The sequence below is a fragment of the Cryptosporidium sp. chipmunk genotype I genome (assembly GCF_004936735.1).
Source record: "Cryptosporidium sp. chipmunk genotype I strain 37763 chromosome Unknown contig_30, whole genome shotgun sequence".
NCBI classification, from domain to species: Eukaryota; Apicomplexa; class Conoidasida; order Eucoccidiorida; family Cryptosporidiidae; genus Cryptosporidium; species Cryptosporidium sp. chipmunk genotype I.
This window is the reverse complement of record NW_027125613.1, coordinates 22,280-39,377: the sequence shown is the minus strand read 5'-3', so window position 1 is coordinate 39,377 and position 17,098 is coordinate 22,280. Positions and strand designations below refer to the sequence as shown.

The window sequence follows — 17,098 nt, the reverse complement described above, 5'->3', positions numbered from 1 at the left end:
ATCGTTTAGAATGTAATCCTTTAATGAGATATTTTATCATATTTTGCTTAGACGACAGTATATTTAAAAATTAGAATTTAATTAAGTAATTTTTTCTCATGTTATTTTCTTTTGTATTCATTTTTATTTCTAGGGAATTCTTAGGAAAAGAAAAAAAATGTGGGGAGGGGGTCAATCATTACTTTGCTTAGGATTTCCTAGTCTCTACTTTCTACCTCTTCCTTTTTTCTGGAAAAGATCCCAGCAAATCCGGCTTGAATCAATCGCAATTCTTGTTTAACTAACTTTATCCAGATTTTTGTCACACTTGACTAAGTTATTAAAAAGTGATTTAATCCACTCACCAATAAAAATGACAATGGAAAAGTTACCAATTAAAGTTAGGAAGTAGTAAAGATTAGAATCGAGAGAATTTTCAAGAATCCAAATGGGTCTAATTAGAAAAGCTGATGGAATACATATCATCCAAAGGATGAATGAAAAAGATGCAAGAAATCCAGATTTTGACTCAAATAAAGTAACAGAGTCGAAAAGAATGAAGAAAAATATCAATAAATAGTTTATAAAAGTTGGACTTGACTTGAATATAAAGCAAAGTAGTAGTTGTGATTGTAATGCTTTAAATGGTACTTTTTCTAAAGATATATTTAAAATGAATGCATATATGATTAAACAAGATCCCAAGATAATCTGGAAAAATAGTCTAAATTCAGGCGCAATGCAATACATTAGGAACCAATATATATTTAAATATGGATTAAGATCTTTATTTTCCAAGAAAGTAAAGTTTTGAATAATAAAAGTGTATATGTATTCTTTGAAAGTTAAGATATGATGATTATTTTGATAATTAACAAGAATGAAAGAAAAAACATGTAGAGATAAAAATGTGATAGTAAATGAAATAAAAAATGATGTAATCTTTATTATATTTCTGAAACTCAAATATTCTGATTGAAAATTAATCAAAAATTGATTAAAGTACATTTTATAATTATCAAGTGAGTTTGGAGAATTATTAAGCTTTAAAAAATGATGATTACCAAGTAAAAACAGACTTAAAGTTGCAGGAATTAAAGAAATGGATATAACTGGAGAATAGTAAACATTTATTCCACAAATAATTGGTAGAGATGCTCTGAATTTACGACTGGAATGAACAGAAATCCACAACAATAAAAGTTGGAAAAATAGCTCAAATTCGATGCCAAAAGAAAGCAATGAGCTAGTATATATAGAAATTGGGTTAATCCAAAATACTCCAAGTAGAAAATTTACACAAATTTCATAATAGTTTTTTTCTATAATAGTCTTTGATAATGTTGATAATATTGGGTAACTTTTAATTAGATATGAATAAATCAGCATTCCTTGTAATATTTGAATTAAATTAATAGCGATAAAGGGTAAAATCAACCCACTCTTTGAGTTAATTGAGCCACATAAACCTGAAATTAACTCCAGTAGTATAACCGGAAAATTGACTCTCTTTGATTCATAATAAGTAGAAATTCCATATTCCTTTAATGCACAAAATTCTAAGACTTCAGCAAAATTTTGCCCCAATATGCCAAAGAAGCCATCAGTATACTTTTCCAAGTCATGATCCACAAATAGAAAAAAGGATAATTTAATCAATATGGATAAAAAAATCAATAAGATCAGCTCTTTCTTCATTTATTATACCTAATATTATTGCATATTTCAAATATAATGTTTGTGCCGGTCTCCCGGTTGACTTCTACACACTTATTTTCACAACCTCCCACTGCTTAATCAGGTATATATTTAAGTTTGCTTAATATATATATTCACTTTAAATAATTTTTGTATTAAAAAGTTTAACTTAATTTGAGCGCCACGCACATGCGATAGTTCCGGTATTGAGGAAATGTCATGTTTAACTTTCGTAAATACTATTTAAATACTAATATTGGATATCCCGTTCTAATTATAAGTCATTTGCCAAAATTTAATTCTCTTAATGTATTAAATTAGTTTTTCACAGTATTTGCAACTTTCTTTCGAGAAAAGTGTTTTGCAAATGCTGAATAAAAAAAAAATAAAATTCGCTCGTTAATTTATAAAAATTTTTAAAAATAATAATAATAAAATGACGTAATTGTTACGTGGCATCAATTGGTTTATATACTAATTATTAATAATTAATGTGGAATGAATGCAAAAAATGCTATTCTCGAATTGTTGTAAAAAAAGTGGCATCGCAGATGAACAAAATGCATGCAAATAGTATCAAGTATTGAAAGCAGAAAATATATATATATATATATATATATCAACTTAAATTTTGGAATTAAATTTATTCGTCCAGGTTAATATTTGACCCAAATTTAAGATATAAATCAACCTTTAATTTATCCATTTCTTGTTGAATTGAAGATAATTCTCTGGAAATTTCTTCGATCCTACCTTCGACTTGAGACTTGAGCTCTTCAATCTTTTCAGTAGCCTCATCTTCAGAAGCATGGTAATATGACTCACCAACACGAATTCTTTAGTGAATATGACGAATTGAAAGTTGAATAAATTAAAGTGTGGGAGAATAATTATAGACAAATTAAGGACAATAAGTTACATATGGAAAATTTAACTAAATTTTAATTAAAAAATGAAAACTTACAGAATTCCTTCAGGGTCCATACATAGTGAAATTTCATCCAATGCATCACAATGTGTTTGGAGATTTTCCTGTATACAAACAAAAAATTATAGGTTAAATGAAGAACTTTGTAATATGGCTGATGATACTAACTTACCTTAAGCCTCTCAAGCTCACTCTTAAGCTCAACTTTTCGGCTTAATAAAGAACTAAAACGATTGATTTGCTTTTGATCGTCATAGCTCATATTAATATCGCTGGAGTTAGATGAATCTGTCATTTTTAGAGTCTATACTAAATTCGAGTCTGTTCAAAAGAAAAAAATGGCTATTCAACTTATAGCCAATTATTAAATATAAGTTGCAACTCTATTCTTTATAATAAAGCTATTAACAAAATCAAATCAAAACAAGAAATTTGAGTAGACTCCAGCTGGCTTGTTCAGTAATGGTATATCAGTTGTGTAAATTAAAAACAAGTTGAAAACAATACCTGGTCTGATGATATTATATTAACCAATTTTTATTAATATACTATTAACAACAATAATTTACAATATACTATTTATTACTATTATTATTGTATATATTAAAAAAATGAACACCCCATGTTGGCGCCAAAAGATACCATATAAAAAGGCTAAATTTGATTATTTAAAGGGGGAAAAAAAGATATATTAGAAAGGAGAAAGGACTAGAAATGAGAATATCGTATGAGATATTGGATTTTGGCATTGATAAGATAAATGTTTCACAAAAGAAGTTGCCATAAAAGAAGAAAAGAAAGAAATAGTTGAAATTGGATGTTAATAGATGAGTTCAGTAAATCAAGGACAAGAAAGCGAAAGCTCAGATGGAAGTGAAGAATTTGGTCCTGGTTTTACAGATTTAGCTATGGAAGGCAAGTCACATATAGTTCAGCAGTTTGGTTGTTCAGAACTAAATTCTTCCAGTGATAGATATGAATTGGACCGTTCAAGTAAATTGAAAACGAGGAGAATTGAAGCTATATCCCATAATCAAGTAAAAGGAGCTGAAGAAGAAGATGATGATTGTTCTTTAGGTCCAATTCCCGAAATTTTGACAGTTGAAAACTCTTGTGAGAAGATTCAAGTTGAAAATAAAAACAATGATGAAAAAAAAAAGAATAGAGAAAGGGAACTTGAGAAAGTAGTGAATATTCCAAAGACAGATTTCTATGAATGCAGTTTTATGCATAAGAAACAAGTAACTCATATAATATCTAGTAACAAAACAGGATTTACTATTACAGCAAGTAAAGATGGTGTAATAAAATTTTGGAGATTAAGATCAGAGAAGGAAATATCAAGGGAAAAAGAGAGTCATACAAAAGAATTATCTTCTCCAGTAATAACTTCATTGGAGTTTGTAAAAGGCTTTCAGGCTCATAAAAATGAAGTATCAGATATTTCAATTTCAAATTGTGAGCAATATATGGCAAGTATATCAGAATTTGAAAAGGATATTAAATTATATAGTATATCAAATTTTGACATGATTTCAATAATAGGAATTCCCATACATCCCAACAGATGTGTATTTTTATCATCACTAGGAGGATCATTATCTTCTGTCTCTATCAATAATCATGGAAATAGAAATGATAAAAGTAAGACTAGCGTTCATAATATAAATACATTCAAGTTATCAAATGGATTAATATATCCTCAAATCGTGGTATCAGAAGTGAAAACAGGATCTATATATATATATTCAATTAAAGGAGGTAATTTACTCATGCCTAGTGAAATAGATCAAGATAATGAGAGATTTCCAAAATATAATAATCATAAAAGTCAAGTTACATGCTTGAAGTTTTTGCCAAACCTTGGGATTATTATATCAGGAGATATTTCAGGAGGATTGGAGTTCTGGGATCCTTGGACAATGACTTTACCAAGAGGAAATATGCAAAATGATGAATTTTATCAAATCAAATTTCAATATAAAATAGAGACAGATTTATTTGAGTTACAAAAGAATAAATGCTATGCAGTCAATATGGTAGTAAGCCATGATGAGAGAAATCTTGCAATCAGATGCTCTGACTATAAAATTAGATTATTTTTAATTCAAACAGGTAAATGCTACAAATTGTTTGATGAAAACATATCATCTTATAATATAATGCAGAACAATCCAGAATATGATTATTTACATATTGATCATCTAGAATTTGGTGTTAGATCAGCAATTGAGACAGAAATACAAAATCTTCCAGAATATTATAATATGCAGAATATGGTTTTTGATGAGACGTGTAGATTTATAATATATACTTGTATGATTGGTATATGTGTACTTGATGTACAAATTGGTAAACGTATTCTGATTATTGGTAAATTTGAAACAGGAAAAAGATTTCTGAATTTGGGACTATTACAAATACATAGAGGAGCAACCAATTACAACGATGTTCATATAAGTAATGTTGATTCAGCTATTATTACTTCTGCTTATAAATCAAATCGTATATATGTATTTTCAAAAAGACTTCCACTATTAGATAATGGTGATGTTAATTTAAAAAGAGATATATTTAATGAATTGCCAAGTAATGAAGAAATTGAGAGACAGAAACAGTTGGAACAATTCTCAAGTAAAGAGAAAGAAAAAAGTAATGCATATATTAGAATTGCAAAACAAGTTATACTACATACAACTAAAGGAGATATAACTTTAGAGCTTTATCCAGAAATTGCTCCTAAAGCCTGTGAAAACTTTTCAGTACATTGTTTTAATGGATATTACAATAATTGTATTTTCCATAGAGTTATTAAAGGTTTTATGATACAAACTGGCGATCCAACTGGACAAGGTATCGGTGGGATATCTATATGGGGTAAAGAATTTGAGGATGAAATTTCACCTGATGTAAAACATGATGAACCATTTACTTTAAGCATGGCAAATGCAGGTCCAAATACAAATGGTAGCCAGTTCTTTATAACAACTGCATCTTGTCCATGGTTAGATGGAGTGCATACTATATTTGGTAAGGTTGTTCATGGTAAAGAAGTTGTGAAAGAGATTGAACATGTTTCTACTAATAGAAATGATAGGCCAATACAAGATATATCAATTATATCAGCATCAACTATATTTAATTAATCAATTTTCTTTCCATTTAAAGTCACACTTTACACAGGTATAGAAGCTTGTCATAGGCTCGTCAGCTGATCTAATTTGTAATTGGAAGAAGTAAGCTTCAGAAAATGAGCATTTTGGGCAAACAGCTAAAAGTTGAAGCAAAGAATCCAGTAGAACAGAAAGTTATTAAAGTAATTATTAAATTGTGAGAGGCAGTAGCATTATTTATTTCGGAGATTTATATACTATTCGATATAATAAGGACGACGATATTCCCTATTTTTTTGTTCATATTCATCCTAGTAGTTAATAATTAACTCTCTTTTGAATGTAAAAATAATATATTTGTATATTGTAATAATATATAAAGCTCTCTTCTGCATCACCTGTGCTACCACTACAAAAATTCAACTTACCCATTGTTTTTGAGCTTGCAATCTCGTTCATATCTACAGAAGGTTCTTCCATCTTTTTAGGAATAAAGTCTGTCACTTTGCTAATTTGGCTCACAATTTTGAAGACATAAGGGCACGTGGGGCAATAAAATGCCATTCTCTCCTCATATTCCTTAAGTAATAAAATATTGTGGCAATGAATACAAAACTGTACCATTTTTCTCCAATATATATTTAATTCCAAAAAAAAAGTCAAAACCTGAAATTGGCGCCGGCGCCATCAGTGGCACTTAAATAAAATGCTAGAAAAAAAAGAGATGATATAATTGAAGGCAACAGGTTAATAGGAAATATTAGAGAAGAAGTCGATAGGTTAGGGATCTAACTGGCAGCTGAATAGATCTCTAGTAGAAGTTGGGAACAATGCCGGACAACTCAAAGTTATTCAAGGAAAGGCTTAGAAGAGAGTTAATAGAGAAGCACGTTAAAGGTATAGAAAACAGCAACTTGATATCGCTCAAGTTTCAAGAAAGACTGATAGATAATCAGGGAAGGCTAGATAATGAAGTAATATTGAAAATACAATCATTCCTGAGGCCATGTGATTTGGAAGAAATATCAATTGAAAGATCTGATAAAAGTAAGTGTGGTTGGATTCAGTGCCAAGTAGGAATTCCAAGAGGATCTCTTAATCATTCAAAGAGTAAGTGGGCTTTGGATAAGGGTTCAGGAAATATTATTGAGAGGTCAATTTTGAGTCTTTTTTGTTCAACGAACTGTTATTACTTATACCTGGATCTTTCCATTTCACTATCTGAGACTCATCCTCACCTTAGAAGTGATGCATTGATTGAGATTCAAAAGTGGCTAAATTTGGATCAAAATGAAGAACAGAGTGGCCAAAAAATTGCTTTGAAGAGTGAGGAGATGAAGAAAGAGGGTGGAAACGAGAAAAATGGTGAGGGGAAGCAACAAAAGAAAGAGGAAGGTGAAAAGGAAAGTATTGCTGCAATAAACCCTATTAATTGTTCAAAAGACGGTGTTCCTGCAAATGAGGACTTTAATGGTTCCCAAATAGGTACAGTTAAAGACCAGAAGATGAGCAGTTGCGAGAAAGTAGAAGCAAATAAAGTAGAAAATATCAAAGAACCTACTGAACTTTCAAATCTTTTAGAAAGTATTAGAGCCTTTAGAAGCAACAACATTCAATACAAATTTGACAAAATAGTCAAACAGTTTGACTACTTGGATATTGAAGAATCAGAGCCTACGAAATCTTCTGAATCTAATGATTTAAGTTTTAGGGACCAAAAAGCATTTGAGAATCCCCAAGACAGAGAGGTTCTTATATTCACCAAAAACCCTGAAGATAAGGAAGAATTGAATAATCTGGAAGAATTGGATGACCCAGAGTATACATACCAGGATATGATGCAAGTCTTACATGATATTAGTGAGGATGATGAAGGTGACTACGAGGATGAAGATGAAGAGGATGAGGAGGATAATGAAGAAAAAGGAGGAGACAAAAGCAAAAACAAGAATGATAAATTAGAAAGTAAAAACAGAAAAAGTGGTGGTAGTAAAGATTATGTTCTACTAATGACACAGTTTTACGACAACTTATCACCAGAAGTTGTTGTTTTGGACCTACTAACGTCTCTAATTTCTGATCAAACCAGAGAATTAATTAAATCTAAATGTATTGTAGAACATGCTAAAAACAGTGAAAAAAAAAAATCTAATAAAGAAAATAATAAAATTAATGAATTTGATACTATTCAAATTGATAGAAGAAACTTTTTAAAGGATAATCTTTCAAGCCACATTACTTCAATAGAATGGATATCGCATACTAAATTATTGGTATTTACAATTTATAGAATTCTTGATACATTTATATTCCCATTTTCTGTACCAAACCTTAAACAGCCATGTTTAGAACTTTTAACTTTTATTCTTATAGATATTATTATGGATAATGAAATTCATTTTAATATTACCGATTATTTTGAATCATTACAAGATGAAATAAAAATTAAAGCTGAGGAATGGATTCTTGAAATAAGAAGAAAATATGATAACAAATTTATCGATAATATTAAGCTTTTATTTACTAGTAAAGATTAAAACAAAATCTTAATCTCTTAATTTTATATTTTATTGTAATTTCCATTAATCGCCTAAGATCCTCCACAGCTTGGACCACAACATCCTGTATTTTTAGATCTATAATAGCTTGAATCCAAATGCATTCTGTCTCTTTGAGTTGTTCCCCTTCTTCTAGATGAAAACATGGATGTGAACCAATCAAAATTCATAAATCTTCTAAATGAAGACTGGGAATTTGAAGAAGCTCTACTATTATTGTTGTTGTTACATGTATTATTAGCATTCCTAGACGAATGGCCCGATGAGTCCTTAAATTGCCTTGCCTTTTCTGCTCTTATTGCTGCCAACTCCTCATCCAACTTCTGACTTTTATCAATAAAATTATCCCTCTTACTTTTCAAAGCTGATTTTGGAGTTAGAGTATTTGGCGTTTCCTGTTGATTTTGAGCTGACATATTTGACATTTCCTTTATAACTAATTCATTGTATGATTCTTTTTTCAATATAAATTTTCTACTGTCACTATCAGTATGAGTAGAGCCACTATTTTCTTGATCTTTTTCAATGCCTTGATTCTGCAACTCAAACCCCATCATAAATAATTGTTCCCTCAATTTATTAAAATCAGCTTCTGAGAGATTTTTACTTAATTCCACTTCAATATCCTCCTTTCCCCCTTTAGTTTCAACTAGCGTCATTATCTCAATCAAACTTGCCATTTCGTCAAAAATATTTGTATTCCACTTATAATCCTCTTGCAAATCTTCCAAAAAGAAATTTTTAAGTTATCTTTAACTTTTAATAACTTTTATTTAATTTTTAATTTGTGCGCTCAATTATTTACTTGTAAAATATTCAATATTTAAATTTTAAATTAATTCTGAAAAATATAATACCATTCGTACAACTAATGTTTTATTATTATTATTATTTTTATCCCTTGTTACTAATTGCTTCTAATTTCTATTCCACAATTTAAAAAATCCGTGAAATAAAATACTAATTTTTTAAAAATAAATTCAGATTCACACGTAATTTAAAAATTAATGTGGACAATTTTTTATTATTTAATATAGAAAAAAAATTTGCATGCAAAATTTTTAAAAATAATAATACTTTAATTTTGCAAGTTGCATGCCGGCATTTACATGCAGCAATTCAAAGAATCAGAACCTTACAATAGGGGGGGCAAGGGGGGTAATTATCGTAGTTAGCTTTAAAGTACCAATCAAAAATTTGGCATTAAAATATGTATAGGCAATTTCAATTTCCAACAAGTTAATAAAAATAACTGAATTAACAATAATTTCTTAAAAAATTTATTTAGTATGGAATTAAAAAACTAGGCTAATATTAAAGAATTAAAATTTTTGAAATAAAATTAAAAGCCCGCCTAGTAGCGTAAGCATACCTTATATAAGATAAATTTAATAATTAGAAAAAGTATTATGGATATTGAAGATATCTTTGCGTACAAAAATCCACACATGTAAAATAATTAGAGGACAAAAAGAGAGATAAAAATTACTATTAACTTAATTATTGAGTAAAATTTAATTTACAAGCGAATTTTTATTTTCAGTGAATTTATTATATTTTTTATCTTAAAGATGATTGAAAGACGCAAGATTGCTGTTATTGGATCCGGACAAATTGGAGGTAACATTGCATATATTGTAGGTAAAGACAATTTGGCCGATGTAGTACTTTTTGATATTGCACAAGGCCTTCCACAAGGAAAAGCATTAGATATTACTCATTGTATGGTAATGTTTGGTTCCACATCAAAGATTACCGGTACAAACGACTATGCTGATATAGCAGGTGCTGATGTAGTTATTATTACGGCATCTATTCCAGGCCGTCCAAAAGATGATCGTTCTGAACTCTTATTCGGAAACGCCCGTATTTTGGATTCAGTTGCCGAGGGTGTTAAGAAGTACTGCCCAAATGCCTTTGTCATTTGTATTACAAATCCACTAGATGTTATGGTTTCACATTTCCAAAAGGTTTCTGGGCTTCCACATAATAAAGTTTGTGGTATGGCTGGTGTATTAGATTCATCTAGATTTAGAACTTTCATTGCGCAACACTTTGGTGTCAGTGCTTCTGATGTTAACGCCAATGTTATTGGTGGTCATGGTGACGGCATGGTACCAGTTACCAGCTCAGTTTCTGTTGGTGGCGTTCCTCTCTCTTCCTTCATAAAACAGGGTCTCATCAGCCAAGAGCAGATTGACGCAATTGTATGCCGCACCAGAACAGCATGGAAGGAAGTTGCTGACCAATTAAAGACGGGAACTGCTTACTTTGCACCTGCCGCTGCTGCTGTCAAGATGGCTGAAGCCTATTTAAAAGATAAGAAGGCAGTAGTTCCATGTTCTGCATTCTGTTCCAACCATTATGGTGTAAAGGGTATATATATGGGTGTTCCAACAATTATTGGGAAGAATGGTGTTGAGGATATTCTTGAATTGGACTTGACTCCACTAGAACAGAAGCTTCTCAATGAGTCAATTAATGAGGTTAACACTTTATCAAAGGTATTGGATAATGCACCAGCTGCTGGAGCATAAAGAGTATTTCTTATTTCAATACGATATTGTTTGCGATATCCTGTAATTCAAATAATGTAAGAGAATTCTTTCATCCAACTATTGTTTATTGGCATGAGATGGCTGATTGAGATTATTGCATGTGAGTTTTCAGGATTAATTACTAATTAGTAGGAAAATTAGAAAAAGACTTAATGATTGCGTATTATGTTGTTTTTTTTGCCTTGACTTCTGTTGAATTCTGCATGCGTCTGCATTACTATCACGTCATGAACTGCCCAGTTGTTCCCGCCTTTTTCGGGGTACAATTGCCCCTCATTAAAGCAACTGAGAAGAATGTAAAAGTTTGGAGGAAAAAAAGAAAGTAGATTAAAATAAAATAAAGAAATTTCAATATTAAAATAAAAATAAATTGTAGAGATAGTTCAGAATTATGAGAAAGAAAATCTCAATTATTGGAGCTGGGCAAATTGGCTCAACCATAGCACTTCTTTTAGGCCAGAAAGATTTAGGAGATGTTTTTATGTTCGATATTATTGAAGGGATTCCACAAGGAAAAGCCTTAGACTTAAATCACTGCATGGCACTAATTGGATCTCCAGCAAAAATATATGGTGAAAATAATTACGAACATTTACGTAACTCTGATGTTGTAATAATAACAGCAGGAGTTCCTAGAAAGCCAAATATGACACGTTCAGATTTACTCACTGTTAATGCAAAGATTATCGGTTCAGTTGCAGAAAATGTTGGTAAATACTGCCCTGATGCATTTGTTATATGTATTACTAATCCACTAGATGCTATGGTTTATTACTTTAAAGAAAAGAGCGGAATACCAGCTAATAAAGTTTGTGGTATGTCGGGAGTGCTTGATTCTGCTAGGTTCAGATGCAATTTAAGTAGAGCATTGGGTGTAAAGCCTTCTGATGTATCGGCTATTGTTGTGGGCGGTCATGGAGATGAAATGATACCATTAACTAGTTCAGTTACTATTGGGGGAATTCTTCTTACTGATTTTGTTAAGCAAGGAAAAATTACACATTCACAGATCGATGAAATTATTAAGAAAACAGCATTTGGAGGTGGTGAAATTGTTGATCTTTTAAAAACTGGCTCAGCATTTTATGCCCCAGCTGCTTCAGCTGTAGCTATGTCACAGGCTTATTTGCAAGATTCCAAATCTGTGCTAGTTTGTTCGACTTATCTTACTGGCCAGTATAATGTTAACAACCTTTTTGTTGGTGTTCCTGTTATTATTGGAAAAAATGGAATTGAAGATGTTATTATTGTTAATTTGAGCGATGATGAGAAGTCACTCTTTTCTAAATCCGTTGAATCTATTCAAAACCTTGTCCAAGACTTGAAAAGCCTTAATCTTTAAGTATTTTAAACGATAATAGTTCACTCTTTTGCACTGGAATTCTCATGCAGACAAGTTTTTAGTTTATTTGTTTTCACACGTTTACACCGGTACTGATTTTTTTTTATCGGCATTTCCGCATGTGCTAATTAATTTTACATGCGCGTCCACATAAAAGGCGCGCACTGGAATTTGTCATTGTTGACTTTTTATTCTGTTTATTAGAATTAATCAAGTATTAGTAATTTAAAGTTTTGTTTAACCTTTTCTACTTGAAAATCAATGTCTGCACTTACAAAGCCTTGAGAGAACAACAGAAAATTTTATGTAGCTAAACCAAATTTATTAATTTTTTTTTTCAAAGACCTAACTAAAGTTTCTACAAAGACAAAATAAATCAAAATTGAAAAATATAACAAAATACAAAAGCTTGAAGTGAATCCGAAATTCTTAGATTCAATTTTATTATCATTAAACCAAATAAGCGAGTTTTCAATACAAAACTATTATTTGCCTTTCATATATTTATTGGAATACATTACATGCAACAATGTTATTTTATTTCGAACAAACTGATCAAGTAAATATAGCCTGTAATAGATAAAATAATATTCAAAACAATAACTTTCAAGTCTAAGTTCGAATTTTGGAAATGGATTTGAAGTTTACCTTGTGATAAATATATGTACAAATAAGGAAAGAAGTAGCTATCCATCCGACGAGCTCTAACTTCCAAGACAATGGAAAAACATTACTACCTGAAAATTTTGGGATATTCAAACCAAATAAAGTTCCTGGAGTTATGTCTTCTTTACAATTAATTTTAAAAATGCATGAAAGTAGACTGGGCTCAGAAAAAATAAGAAAAGCAAGTCCAAGCTGTGCTAAAAACCATGTAGACACGAGAACTTTGTTCTTATAAAAGGGTTCCCTGTGGTATCCACCCATTCCAAAAATTAGAGCCATATGTGAATGCAAAGAGCACATCCAAATTAAAGTTGTAGACGATTCAAATCCATCTTGACGTGCAGAAATGTAAATTGGAACTGCCATATTTCTTGTATAACTAGAAACAAACCATGACTTATTTGATTGCAAAAACAACACAATACCCAAGTTTATTCCAATAACCAAAACAAAGCAAATAACAGTTAACATGGAGCTTTTTGATACCAATCCTGAATCAACAGGATACTTTTTAATCTTATTTGCAGGCTGGCTTCTTTTAATTCCCCAAACACTTGGAAAATTTACAAATATACTATAATAAAAGTACCCCATGGTTGGAAGAGTTGCTTGACCAGAATATAGCAAAATATTCTTGCAAATTACGATTGTGAAGCCGTACATGATCATGAATAAGTATAAAGAACGTGAATTTGCTGCGCATCCACATCCCTCTCGAATAATACTTGAAATTCCATTCAAATCTCCTTTATCCAAAGAAAAATGACTATTTAAGTTTCCGTTTCTATTGACAAATATTCCAAGGTTGGAATCTTTAACAGCAGCAACATCATTTGATCCATCGCCAATCATCCCAACAATTTTACCTTCATTCATAAATTGTCTAACTACGCTCTGTTTATTAATATGGTTAGCCCTTGAAATGACCGAGATATTATCCTTAAGTAAATCCAAAAGAGTCTCCTTATTCAAAATTGCTTGCTTGGAATCATTTTTTAATAATTCAGCAATACCATCATAACCATCCAATAAAATCTTGTTCATCATTTCATAAGATTCAAATGTTACAACTAATCTTGTCCTATGCAAATTTTTTATAACTTTCTCAAGCTTGATTTCATGTCTAAATTCATCCAAAAAAACTAATTTTCCAGAAACAACATAACATAAAACAGCCTTTTGGTTACCATTCACGTCAATTTCAAATAGGCTATCAGACCTTGGTTCAACACTAGGAACTTCTAAACGGTTGTTAATAATTCCAACTTGTTTAGCAACACTTAATGCACAGTCTGAATTATCACCAGTTAAAATGACGGGATTAATTCCAAGGCCTTTAATTTCTTTAATAACAAATGGTGCTTCTTTTCTAATACAATTTGAAAAGCAAAGAATACCAATAGGAGTTAAGTCAACTTCCAGCTCAAATCTTTTGCTTTCATTTAATAATTTATACCCTTCAATTGATTCTGGATCAGATCTCAACTCCCGATAAGCTATTAGCAACACATAGCATCCTGAAGAAGATAGTTCAGATGTTCTAAATTCAATACTTTTGGTTGCCTTGTTCTCAATCGAAAATTTTAAAATGGATTCAGATGCACCTTTAGTAAATAGAAAGACCCTATTTGAAACATTACAACGAACAATAACACTCATTGACCTGCTTATACCACTAAAATCAAATATCTTCAATACCTCGCATCCCCTGTTGAGCCTTTTTTCAAGATTCGTAATATTATCGCTGCTATAAGCATTCTCAATATCGAATTCCTTTTCAATAATAAATCTTTTTAAAGATCTACCATTTGGGGAAGACTTCTCATAAATACCAGAATTGGTAAACTTAAGCATTTCCTTCTCAATCGAATCTCCATAATGTTCTCCATTAACATTATCGGCAGCAAAAGACAATGAGTGACAAGTTGAAGTTGCCATTTTTAATATATCAATTTTCTCTTCATTTACTCCTCTAACTATTCTTCCAAAGTAACTTTCATTCCCAGAAAAGAAACCTCTGTCTTCAAGTAAATCAGAATTTAATCTTTCAACACGATCAAGTACGTAATCATTCATTGTTAAAGTACCAGTCTTATCAAAAAATAAGGTATCTAATTTACTAGCAAATAGGATTCTTCTTGGGAAGGAACTTTCAATGTTTGAATTACTTTTTAATCTTGAAACGGAAGTATTAATACAGGACTGTACAAAGGCTGGTGCCCAAATTGGAAGAAGTTGCAGTAAAGTACCAAGAATAAAGAATACAGAGCCAATATTGAATTGCGAGATAAAGCATTGTACTGTTATAATTACTGATGCAACAGATAAAGTTAACAACCACAATAATGGAATATCATCATGAAAATCATCAGAGATCATATTTTGAGAAGCTGTACGTAAAATTCTTGACTTAAAAGTAAAAACGCCAGTATTCAAAGCAATGGAAGTTAATGAATCATTTGATTCATCTCCACCAAAAATTTTAACGATTTTACATCCAGCATGTATTAAAGAGTCTTTAAGAATTTTATCACCAGTTGAAAGTATTTGAGAATTTGAAAGTATTGATAAATCAAGAGGTTTTTTTAAAACGGGTGTTGCTTCTCCTGTCAAACTTGATTCATCTACAAGAACTAACTTTTCCATAAGTATCATATCACAAGGTGCGACATCTCCAGAATCAGATAATATAATATCAAAAAGAACAATATCAGACGCTTTAATCGACTTTTTAATATTACCACGTACAACTTTAACAGGATGATTATTTATTTCATGAATTTCTTTCGAGACTTTTCTATTTCTTAAAATTTCTTTAAAGAAGCTGAATAGGTTTGTATATAGAATTAAAGCTGACCAACAAAACGACCAAGTGAAAAACCTTAAAAAGAAAGTTGTTGAGAGCATTAAATATTGTAGTATAAAAGTTGGACAAAAGAAAATACGTTTCATTACAAATAATGCAGGTTCAGTCTCGAAAGGTAATTCATTCTTTCCAAAAACAGATAAATAGGAAATAACAGAAGCTTCTGAATGTCCACCACTATTCAAGGCATTCTCAATTTGAGAAATGGGAACCCTATTTGATTGTATTTGAGGCAAAAAAGTGCCAGTTTCTATTGAAAATACAAATCTTGTTGATCCTGCAATAAAATATCGAATTCCAGAAGATTCATCTGTTTGTACTTGACATCCATAATAGCTAAATCCAATCATTTCACCATCTAGAAAGGCAAGACTTTTCTTATAAAAATTGAGAAATCTTTGATTAATAACAGAAAAATTTAAATCTTTATGTATGGATTGAATAATACCATCATTTCTTATATTAGTGTTTTGGTTATGAATACTAATATTATTATTATTATTATTATCACGTACCCACAAGCACACAAAGTTACAGTCAAAAAGATTTGATGGCATTACCAAAGTGAGCCTAATTCTTTTTGAAAACAATTTTCTTCCCAAGCAAATTATCAGAGCAACAACATACTCCACCAAAAAAACTTCAGCCTTCTTTCTCCAATACAACATGGAAGAACTTTCAGGAGCACTCACTGAGTCATAAGTGACTAGTGGGACTAAAATTAAATGAAGGGCTGTCAAAAAATTTAAAGTGCATCTGAATATATTCGAATATAAGCTTTTTCTACAAGGAATTAGTATCATTTCAAAAGACTGGTGTTTATATATATGTTTATCATATCTTCTCCACAGTAATAAATTAGCTATATAAAAGAATAAAAATATTGAAATAGTAAATATTAACAACTTTATACATAAATGAAGTGGAAAAAAAGTGGAATATAAGTCTCCAAAAATACTAAGTTTCATTTTTTGTTAACCAATTATATATCCTCTATCAATCAAAATTTTCAACCTAAAAATCATTATATTAATTTAAAAAAAGAAGTGATTATTGTTAATGAATTGAAGCCTGTTCCAATAATTTAATTTTTAATTAATAATATATTCAGAGTTCGTCTCAAGATTATAAATAATTCAGGAAAAAAAAAAATCTTTTTTTTCAAATTATTATAGAAAAAAAAAAAATATGATGGCTGTGAATTATTTTAATATTTTCAATATTTAAAAATATTCTTTTCAAAGCAATAATATTAAGAATGGTATAATTAAAATTGTCTCAATTACAAAATTTACTAGTCAAAAAAAGTAACTATTGTGGCGGGACAATTGTGCTTATTAAAAATGCACAAATAATTTACAAGTTAAAAATAATCATCGCAATAATATAG

General features: G+C 30.3%; 9 protein-coding genes across 9 annotated transcripts; 4 read left to right on the top strand and 5 right to left on the bottom strand.

The window, feature by feature from the left end:
• Positions 1-276: 276 nt before the first annotated feature.
• Positions 277-1,677, bottom strand: ELE39_002617 (Phosphatidylinositol glycan anchor biosynthesis class U; the record flags this gene model as incomplete). Its single annotated transcript, XM_067345721.1, has 1 exon — positions 277-1,677. The coding sequence occupies one exon, from the start codon at positions 1,675-1,677 to the stop codon at positions 277-279; it is 1,401 nt and encodes a 466-aa protein (XP_067200504.1).
• A 643-nt stretch (positions 1,678-2,320) lies between these two features.
• On the bottom strand, positions 2,321-2,900 carry ELE39_002616 (prefoldin subunit 4; the record flags this gene model as incomplete). The annotated part of the gene is made up of 3 exons (XM_067345720.1): positions 2,321-2,513; positions 2,642-2,709; positions 2,778-2,900. 3 exons carry the CDS (start codon positions 2,898-2,900, stop codon positions 2,321-2,323), a joined length of 384 nt encoding a protein of 127 aa, XP_067200503.1.
• A 532-nt stretch (positions 2,901-3,432) lies between these two features.
• Positions 3,433-5,751, top strand: ELE39_002615 (cyclin cyclophilin like peptidyl-prolyl cis-trans isomerase; the record flags this gene model as incomplete). Its single annotated transcript, XM_067345719.1, has 1 exon — positions 3,433-5,751. One exon carries the CDS (start codon positions 3,433-3,435, stop codon positions 5,749-5,751), a length of 2,319 nt encoding a protein of 772 aa, XP_067200502.1.
• Positions 5,752-6,036: 285 nt separating this feature from the next.
• On the bottom strand, positions 6,037-6,342 carry ELE39_002614 (DNA-directed RNA polymerase III RPC11; the record flags this gene model as incomplete). Its single annotated transcript, XM_067345718.1, has 1 exon — positions 6,037-6,342. The coding sequence occupies one exon, from the start codon at positions 6,340-6,342 to the stop codon at positions 6,037-6,039; it is 306 nt and encodes a 101-aa protein (XP_067200501.1).
• Positions 6,343-6,548: 206 nt separating this feature from the next.
• On the top strand, positions 6,549-8,255 carry ELE39_002613 (uncharacterized protein; the record flags this gene model as incomplete). Its single annotated transcript, XM_067345717.1, has 1 exon — positions 6,549-8,255. The coding sequence occupies one exon, from the start codon at positions 6,549-6,551 to the stop codon at positions 8,253-8,255; it is 1,707 nt and encodes a 568-aa protein (XP_067200500.1).
• A 53-nt stretch (positions 8,256-8,308) lies between these two features.
• ELE39_002612 (uncharacterized protein) lies at positions 8,309-8,956 on the bottom strand (the record flags this gene model as incomplete). Its single annotated transcript, XM_067345716.1, has 1 exon — positions 8,309-8,956. The coding sequence occupies one exon, from the start codon at positions 8,954-8,956 to the stop codon at positions 8,309-8,311; it is 648 nt and encodes a 215-aa protein (XP_067200499.1).
• Positions 8,957-9,847: 891 nt separating this feature from the next.
• ELE39_002611 (lactate dehydrogenase) lies at positions 9,848-10,813 on the top strand (the record flags this gene model as incomplete). Its single annotated transcript, XM_067345715.1, has 1 exon — positions 9,848-10,813. One exon carries the CDS (start codon positions 9,848-9,850, stop codon positions 10,811-10,813), a length of 966 nt encoding a protein of 321 aa, XP_067200498.1.
• Positions 10,814-11,225: 412 nt separating this feature from the next.
• Positions 11,226-12,176, top strand: ELE39_002610 (malate dehydrogenase; the record flags this gene model as incomplete). Its single annotated transcript, XM_067345714.1, has 1 exon — positions 11,226-12,176. One exon carries the CDS (start codon positions 11,226-11,228, stop codon positions 12,174-12,176), a length of 951 nt encoding a protein of 316 aa, XP_067200497.1.
• Positions 12,177-12,478: 302 nt separating this feature from the next.
• Positions 12,479-16,676, bottom strand: ELE39_002609 (P-type Atpase; the record flags this gene model as incomplete). Its single annotated transcript, XM_067345713.1, has 2 exons — positions 12,479-12,658; positions 12,825-16,676. The coding sequence occupies 2 exons, from the start codon at positions 16,674-16,676 to the stop codon at positions 12,479-12,481; spliced, it is 4,032 nt and encodes a 1,343-aa protein (XP_067200496.1).
• Positions 16,677-17,098: the final 422 nt, after the last annotated feature.